The following is an 8,827-nucleotide window of genomic DNA, read 5'->3' as shown; positions in this document are numbered from 1 at the left end:
TGGATTTGGGTTAGTAATATCAACCTTGGTGCTTCTTGATTTGGAATCGAAAAGACAAGCAGTGGTATCATTCATCCCTTATCTGTAGCCTACTTGTGCTGTTGCATTGTAGTATTCTGGAAGTTGAGTCATTCACTCGGAACCATCAGTCCCATAGGCCATTCTGTTCACTGTTGTACAGGCTGAAAAATGATTGTTCTAAATCCAATTTAGTGATTTCGTTCTGCATTTTCTTGTGACTTCTTCAGTCCAAACTAAAAACATATGATATGTTTTATGACATTTTTTGGTTACTTATATTCGTTAGCATAATTTTGATAAAAGGATTAACTTTTGAATGAACTTTTTTTTTCGAATTGGTGAATTGTCTGGCAGTTGTCAGTTCACAATACATGGCAGTTGGGGAGGTGGATTATATCCCAAGGGTGCTATTTAATGGCCATATGCTCACACTGGAGCCGTTACATTGTAAAAATAATTAAATTCGTTAGATTTGTTTGACACCAAAAGCTCACTGCTACCGTCCTGATGGCAGCACGTATGGACGCCTAGATTCTAAGATAAAAATGGAAGGCTAACTATCTATCCATCTCTCTCTCTCTCTCTCTCTCTCTCTCTCTCTCTCTATGACACATGAAACAAGACCCTGTATCATTTCGTCCTGTGTCCCAAGGGTATTCCCGTCATTTTAAAAAAGATCAGAGTATCTCAGAGATTCACACACTGACTTTGATCAAAGCTTCCCCGTCCGTCCTCTTGTCGGGACATTCGCACCTCGGCCAATTTGAAAAGGAGGCGTGAACTCCCCGCCACCTTCTCCACTGGGCTTGCCCCTCCCTCGGCTGTCTGCTAATCCAGTCTAGTTAACAGCAGCGCCATCAATAGCTGAAAATAGTGTGCGAATGTAATATGTGGATTTCGAAAGGAATTAATATAAAATTTGAGGTTATATTTATTAGGGCAGCAGGAGACGGGGTCGTTGTGCAGCCGAACGGGTCAGTTGCAGGAAAGGCCTAACTCCTGCTGTAGTCCCCTTTATCAAGAAATCTGAAGTTTAGCTTTTTTATACCCCAGAAGCTACCATTCCGTATAAAGAGAGCGAAAGCGTCAGCAAAGCAAATTCATTGAAATAAAAAAATGTACTCGCTGTCCATCGGATCTCAGATCCTTTTCTGTCTACTGACACGCAGAGTTTGATCTTCTGCACTGCCGTTATATTATACCAAATTAATGAAAAATTATTGCCCTGTGTTTTTGTATGTTATTCGTAATGGACGGAAGCAAAATAATTTCAGGATGCATCTGTAAAGTCGGCTATAGCAATCAGAAGCACAATAAGGATGCGGGTTCTTTTAATGCTTGCCTGTTGTTCAGAACAGGAACTAACATTCAATTGCCGACCAAAGCGAATGAATCCGTGTAGGCTCCCGATAGTGTCTCCAGCGCCACTTTGCTGTCTCGGTACCAGGGAAGGTGCGACTTTACACGGATTTGCACAGCGGCTGTCGCCACAGGCGAGCCCTTTCATGTCCGTCGTGGGAAACGCATTTGTTGGGGGCGGGGGGGCGTCTGTCCGCTCCTGTCGCCACCGCAATCCCCTAGACTTGGGAGTGCAGATTTACACGACACTAATGTCAGGAATAAAAATAATACAGCCTTCTAAAACTGTAGCCTTTCTAAAAAAAAAAAAAAATACAGCCCCTGTTAAAAGTTTACAGTTGAAATTTAATCTTAATCATTTATGGAGAATATTTAAACAACATCTGGTCAGTTCAAAAAAGTATCCTTAAAATAAAATTCTGAAAATATAATTTTTAAATGTGTGTGCCCTTTCCATTCCATAAAGATACTTTCATATAGAAAACCTGCTTTACTGGTGACTCACCTAACTATAACCGTTTGGGGCCTATGTGTGACCGTAGGCATATACTTATATTTAAATTGTTAACTCTTATACTCTAAGTTTAAGTTTTCATATAAAACGTCTGTGCCTTTTTCTTAAAGGTACGGATGACTAGGAAAACGGCATTGACGTAACTGATGTGCTTTCACTGTAACTTGTAAGCACATGAGCCGATCAGCATTGATTTGGTACTTGGAAGTGAATAGCCGAGAGAGTTGCAGGCACCGCGGGGAATGACCGTTGTCTATCGAGGCGTTGCTTTTCACACTTTACTGTATAGAAGGAAGTTATAAGTCGGATATCCAACACCTCATAAAAACACAATGTGACTCAGGAATACGAAAATAAGTTTGAAACCAAGACACTGCAATCTTTGGGGGGGGGGGGGGGGGGGCATAAAACTAATATTTCATGTTGAATGTAGGGAGGTCCAAACGGATAATTATAAAATGTGAGGGGGACACGTCACTAATACAGGGCCGGTAACTATCGGAATTATATCGCTGAATGTATTCTAAGTGTTCCTTTACTGTTTATTTACTAAATCCATGAATCTTATTTGGTGCTTCTGAAAATCAAACAAATTTATTTCGATTTAAAGTGTCCCACTAGTGTATTTTTTCCCTTGGCAGTTGATTTATATTGGAAAAGAAAATTCCCAGACCTAGACTTGGAATAAACAGACAATGGTGGTTCGGGGTGTAATTACGTTTAATAGACTTAAAACAAGATATTAGATTCATTAAAGAACCACGTTGTGTGTAGAACGTGATACATAGATACAGTGAGACTCTGAACTTAGACAAGACGTACATAACAATAATAAGCTCATTCAAATATCAATCTTCTTTATAATAATCCTATATCGAACAACTTAATTTATCGATCAAAACTAATAAAAACCTACATATACAATCACTGCAAGTCAGTGTTTTCACGTGCTATTTATAGGCACAAATCTGCTCTAATACAAAGTCCCTACCACAATTTAGTATTTACATCTGAGTAAACTGCCCTTCCTTCACTGAAGGAAGACATTCGTGCCTACTTGAGTGAGAAACACCGCTATGGAAGATTGATCGTGGTGATGCAAAGACACATTATCCCTAGCATAGAACATTTAAAAAGCCAAATGTTTACTTATAATCTTTAGAGTTCACGTCGATTACATGTGTACAGACATAACCAATATTAAGGTTCTGCCTTTTTCCTTTTAAAAAGAGCTTTTTCCGTGATTATCCCTCTAAACATACATATTTACATGGCGGGTGCCTTTCCGGGATCAATGATCAAAGATCCAGAAAGAAACAGTGCAGGGTACTTTAAAACATCACCAGAAGGGAAAAAAAAACACCCGCACTGCAGAAATTAGATCTAAAACCGACTAAGTACATTGGGTAGACTCAAGCACAGTTAGTAACTATGTCAGCGTGGAAAAACAAGGGTTTGACTTCTACCACGGTCTCCACATATATTTGGTATAGGTCGTTGTGGGCATGTTTTGGACCTCTCTGTTCTCCACGACCTCGGGAGATATGTGGTTCTGTTCACTTTCGGTTTCTTCCAGATCAGAACCGAGGTCCTCGCTGGATGTGGTGGAGGGAGCCGGCGAGAGGGCAAGCGGACTGCTGCTGGACATACTTCGAGCCCCAGGAGACACCAGCGCCGCATAAATCCCCTCAGTGGCCGGCCATGCGCTGCCGTTACTGGAGTCCGACATTAAATCCACAATTATGTCCTGGAAGTGGTCCTGATCGTTCAAAGGCATGCTTTCCAGAAGGTGGTTGAGAAGCTCCGCAGCCACCGTGGCGTCAATTCCCGGGCAGTTGGACACGAATGTGTGCACCTCATGCATACACTGGATATAGCCAGCTGCAAACCTCTCGCTCGCTTCTCGGTTCACCGTGTCGACCTCTGTAGGGGTGCCGAAAAAATACGTTAAATTCTTAAAACAATAATCATCACGTGCAAATCTCCGAAATATATGGCATGCATCCAAACCCCATCGCACTTCTAAATATAAATCTAAATACATACCCTGGGCTCTTTTCTGTAAGATGTTTTCAACTCGCTTCACGGTCATTTCCAGCACTTCGGCATTCTCCATCTTTGACTGGAACTGTAGAGAACAGAAGATTATCGTGGTAAACTTAAAAACACAGACATTGTTGAAACTAGTCAAGATTGTAACTGTACGCTGCAACTACATACGTGACGACAAATAAACATACCTCTGTGTCTGCAAGAAGTGTACGGAGTTCTTGCAAACTTTCATTGATGCGGGCTCGCCTCTTTTTTTCCACCAAAGGCTTTCTTGCCTACAGTGGAAATATTGAAAATCACGTTGATACTTACAACTCTTGGAGAAATCGCATTGCCATAAAATCAATAAAGCTGCATTCGTTACCTTTCTGTCTCCCTTTATTCCATAATATTCGTCCTCGCCCCTGTTAGATCCGTTTTTGTTGGGTCTAGATGAGGGGGCCATGTTGGTTTCACCCACACAGTGCAGAAAGCTGCGTTTGTATTCCACAGTTACGTTATGATCCTTCAAAGTGGCAGATGGCAGGCGGAGCCCGGTACAAAAAAAATCCCCACAATACAGGCAAACAAGCCCTTGTGTTTATTATGTAACCCTTAGGAGATGTGCTTTTGGCACGGCGAAGTTGTAGTAGGTATTTATAGACATTAATTAACATATGAATAAGATCCTTGGCTGACCGAGCCTGGGGACCCTAGAGCGTATCGCGTATCAGCCAATCAGCGACCAGCTCTTTGTCTATCTCGCCGCAATTCGGCCTGTACCGTAAAGGCCCTTCAAGAGCGCAGTTTATTTTTTTGTTTACTGTTCTCGGCTCGATTGTTTCTAGTTTCCCATACGCTTCACAAATATGCCGTTCAGTCTGCTATTTAAATATTTAATTGTTAATGGTTAACAACAGCAAAACATGGGTCCAAATAAAAGCAACACTTTTAGCTTTCATCTTGCAGTAGTCGTATTATGATCATAATGCACTTTTCTTTTCTACGTTATTTACACAATGCTTGTTTTTTCGTGTGCTGCATGTGATCGCCCCTTTGTATTTGTAACATGTCACTGTTGATATAATATTGATTTCTTGGTATATTTAGTGACGATCGCGATCCATTGCTATATTTCCCCAAAATATTCGCAATCTATAAAACATTAACAATTATGTTTTATTTTATTCACCTTCCTTCTCCCTTAATTTGCCTTTGGGTGACGCGACCCTGCAAATCGTTAGTGGGAGGCCCGGCGCATGTAATACGACGCCGACAGTTGGCAGCTGCAGCCCGCAGACACTCGGAGCAGATGAATTAAAAGCGAGCATTGAGACCTTGTCCCCAAAGAAAACGACAGGTGTTGCATCGCGCTTCATTTGTTTCGCCCTTGTTTGCCGTGGTCTGTGAGTGGCTGCGGATTCAGCCAGTAACTCCATGCATTAACTCAGTGCAGTGACACGGGCGGCACACGGCTACAAACATGTCCAATATATTAGAATATATGAGAATTCAAGAAATCTGGGAATATTCGTATTTTTCCTTATTACGGATAAAATGACTGACCTCGGGGAAAATACTAAGGAAAGTGGTTGCTCATATGGAGGGGTTGCATTTATAAAATCAAAATAATTGAACAATATAGCTGTTGTATTCGTTGATTGTAGAGTTAGGCAATTGCATCGTCATTATAGTAGGCTAAATGTTTCTAAACAGATTATGCCGTTCTTGCCAATTAATAATATGAGCAATGTGAAGGGTATGATGGAGCTGTATAATGACCTAGTATCCTGACTCATGCAGCATCAAGTTCCACAAATAATAAAACAAATTATTAAATGGTTTCCCCCTTGACATCAGAAATGCAGAACTTTAGTTGGTCCCTGACCCAGGACGGAAAGAATAAGTAAAAAAAAAAACAATTTGTATTACGGTGATATTCACAGGTAAACGTCGATTGCCCTAAGGTAAGAGAAAAATAGGTTGATTGAAGCACAATAAAATACCGCCTCACAACTACAGCTTTGAAGTTGAGCCTTTTGGCACTCTGTCATTCTCTAGCTTGATGGTGGTAAATTGTCTGGCAATAAAGCAGACGCCGTGTGTTAAATCAATGAAGTGCTATACCAGGCCTATCCTGAATGAGTTAATATCTTATAGAAATATTTCTAAGTGACAAATAAAATGAAATTAAGAATATCCAGCTTTTAAAGTAGTTGGCTTACGGGTGTGGAAATGATCAGAAAGGGGCAGAAAAGTAAGACAACATAATACAAAAAGTTTATTTGATAAAATATAGCGCTATTAAAAACCAGGTTTCTGCATGAGTGTTCGATTTGCGATCTGCCTGGCATCCCCCTGCCTTGTTTCTCATGGTTCCTAGGATAGTTTCGATCTTCTGCTGGTAAATGGTTATGGTAAGATAGAGATAAAATCAACAAAAGTGTATTTATATTGGGATTTCCCCAAGACCCGTATAAACATCGTCAACGAAGCGATTAGAGCAGACATTGTGGCAGTAACGATCCAGTTTGCTTTATTTCATTATTATTGATCTTATTGCAATGCACGGCTCCCCCACTAGGCGGTCTCATTTCTGACCACATGTTAAAAGCACTTACCATTCAGCCAATATTTTTAAAACGCCAGTCTTCCATCACCAGAGCTGGATTGGGGTTGGGGATGGTCCCCATGATAAATTTTGCACCTATCAGCCCAAAATGTCCAATATGCCATAAGGCCAATACAGGCCTACGCATAGCATAAACCTGAACTGCCTTAAGTGCAGTGAACTTAGCCTACCCCAAAACTAAAATCTTGATATTAGCGGATTTTCTTAACAAAATCAGTTTTCCTAAATATGAATATTCAAAAACTATATTAAGCATGAAAACTGAAATGAATGATTTTAAATAGTTAAAAATCCATGACTTGATTCCCAAATGATGATTAGAGAAACCATCCATAAATAGAAACAGCTTTATCTCAGGTATAATATTGCTATTCGCACATTATGTTTATCGAGGCACGCTGAAATGCCAAAAAGGGTGTGGCTTGTGGCTTAGGAATGAGGGTCCATGTCTGCAAGATTGCTGAGGCAAATCCCACGTCTAGCAGAGTCAGTGCATCACTTGGGCAAGACTCTTATCCCCACACTGTTCTAGAAGTGTTGGCTAGATAGATGACCCTGCACTCTGACTAAATGGAGTACCTTCATTTACATCTATATCTTTATCTATATATCTATCTCTGTGTGTGTGTGGATTAGGTTTATATTGCATTGTTGAGACCAAATGTCCCCCACACTGAAATAAAAAACTATTTTTTTGACGTTGTGGGGACCCTTTTTCAGGTCCCCACAAAGATCTGTGAATACAATCAAAAAAAGGAAAAAATCCAGAAGTCTTGTACTTTGTTCGGTTATTTATGGTAAAGGTTAGGGCTGGGTAGGGATTAAGGTTGTCATGTTGGGATTAGAGTTTTCCCCATAGAAATATTATTACACAAAGATATTATTACAAACCTTTGTGTGTATGTGTGTGTGTGTGTGTGTGTGTGTGTGTGTGTGTGTGTGTGTGTGGGTGGGTGGGTGGGTGTGTGTGTGTGTATGTGTGAGCCCTGTAGGAGACCAAGAAGGGATCTGCATATTGTTGTACTTGCTGCCCATACAGTGAAAATTAAGACATTCAGTTCTGAATGGTTACATTACAAATCAATTGCATGAAATGAACAAGATGCATTATTGAAGAGAATACCCTAGTTTTTGAAGAGAAAAAATTGTCTCACTGGACAATTAAGGCACTGGACCACACAAGGGGAGAGTCAATAGACAGTAGGACATCTGACAGAAAGGCCAGGCACTTCGAAAAGCACTTGAGGACCCAAACTGTGCCATGAAGCCACATCTCCACATCCCACTACCTGCCTCTCCTGGACAATTGTCATCCCACTCTATGATATGCTCATCATACATTTTATGAAGGTTTGCCACTGCTACCCCTAGGGAGAAAGAGAATGGGTCATTGTATCAAATCCTATCTCTGTACGTCAGTGGTTATGGGTAAATAAGGCCACGGAAGCCTTTTGCAAGTGGCTGGAGATTGTGCCTAGATGTGGCGTGCTCAGCCACATGCCTGAGAAGGTGGGCATACGAAACCGATAGTATGAGTAACGCGTCATATTAACATGCCAATGTGAAGAAGCGCGAGTGGGCTACCACCATCCCACAGCCTGAGCGTGTGCCAGCCTTCTCCCAGGCTGGCGGATGATGTCAGCACGATGTCAGATGAGTCACCATGGCGATCTCCCCGTCTCTGTTCTCGATATTCTGACATGTGCGTCACATCTACTTCCGTCAGTTCCCCTGTATGGTGATTCTCTGTGTGGAACCGCATAGCAAGTACGATATTTCCATTTTGGATGTAGAATCTATTTAGTGGGACTTGGACGTTATGCGCTTACAAGTCAAAGTTTTTATGTGGATTTTTTTTCTCAAAGGGCCTTTTGGGTAAAAAAATCATGCTATACTGACAATATCCATAAAATCTTATTTTTCGGTTAGGGACTTAAGGCATTTATAATTATTTTCAAATGTTACACTAGTGTACACCTGATTTCTACAGCATAACGGGGGTGTATATCTCAGTGATCTGTACCCATGTCCAGAAGGTTGTATGTTCAAATCCTATGGCTGGCAGAGTAATTATATTACAGAAAGTCCTTTGAGCAAGAACCTTAAGCCCAATTGCCCCCTCGACTGTGTCTAACCATGTTCTCTGATCCTCACTTGTATGCAGCTTTGAATAAAAGTGTCTGTCAAATGAGGTAATGCAATGTATTTTATTATTATTTTAGAATTATGTTTGAAAATTTAGTCTGGTTGCTCTTTGTTTTAACTATCAC

The 8,827-nt window shown here is 40.9% G+C and overlaps 1 protein-coding gene across 1 annotated transcript; it reads right to left on the bottom strand.

The window, feature by feature from the left end:
• Nucleotides 1-2,596: 2,596 nt before the first annotated feature.
• LOC111847520 (transcription cofactor HES-6-like) lies at nt 2,597-4,645 on the bottom strand. Its single transcript, XM_023818771.2, has 4 exons — nt 4,311-4,645; nt 4,135-4,221; nt 3,941-4,022; nt 2,597-3,817 (listed from the first exon to the last, which is right to left on the bottom strand). Exons 1-4 carry the CDS (start codon nt 4,389-4,391, stop codon nt 3,357-3,359), a joined length of 711 nt encoding a protein of 236 aa, XP_023674539.1. The 5' UTR covers nt 4,392-4,645; the 3' UTR covers nt 2,597-3,356.
• Between the last annotated feature and the right edge of the window lie 4,182 nt (nt 4,646-8,827).

The sequence above is a fragment of the Paramormyrops kingsleyae genome, chromosome 21 (genome assembly GCF_048594095.1).
Source record: "Paramormyrops kingsleyae isolate MSU_618 chromosome 21, PKINGS_0.4, whole genome shotgun sequence".
Taxonomy (NCBI): Eukaryota; Metazoa; Chordata; class Actinopteri; order Osteoglossiformes; family Mormyridae; genus Paramormyrops; species Paramormyrops kingsleyae.
This window is presented reverse-complemented; position numbering and strand designations above follow the sequence as displayed.

What these genes read in the sequence shown, in the direction of transcription:
- LOC111847520 (XM_023818771.2), bottom strand. Translation starts at nt 4,391, where the DNA reads ATGGCCCCCTCATCTAGACCCAACAAAAACGGATCTAACAGGGGCGAG. An exon ending in CACTTCTTGCAGACACAGAG is followed by an intron (nt 4,023 to 4,134) that starts GTATGTTTATTT and finishes TGTTCTCTACAG; the next exon opens with TTCCAGTCAAAGATGGAGAA. An exon ending in CTTACAGAAAAGAGCCCAGG is followed by an intron (nt 3,818 to 3,940) that starts GTATGTATTTAG and finishes GCACCCCTACAG; the next exon opens with AGGTCGACACGGTGAACCGA.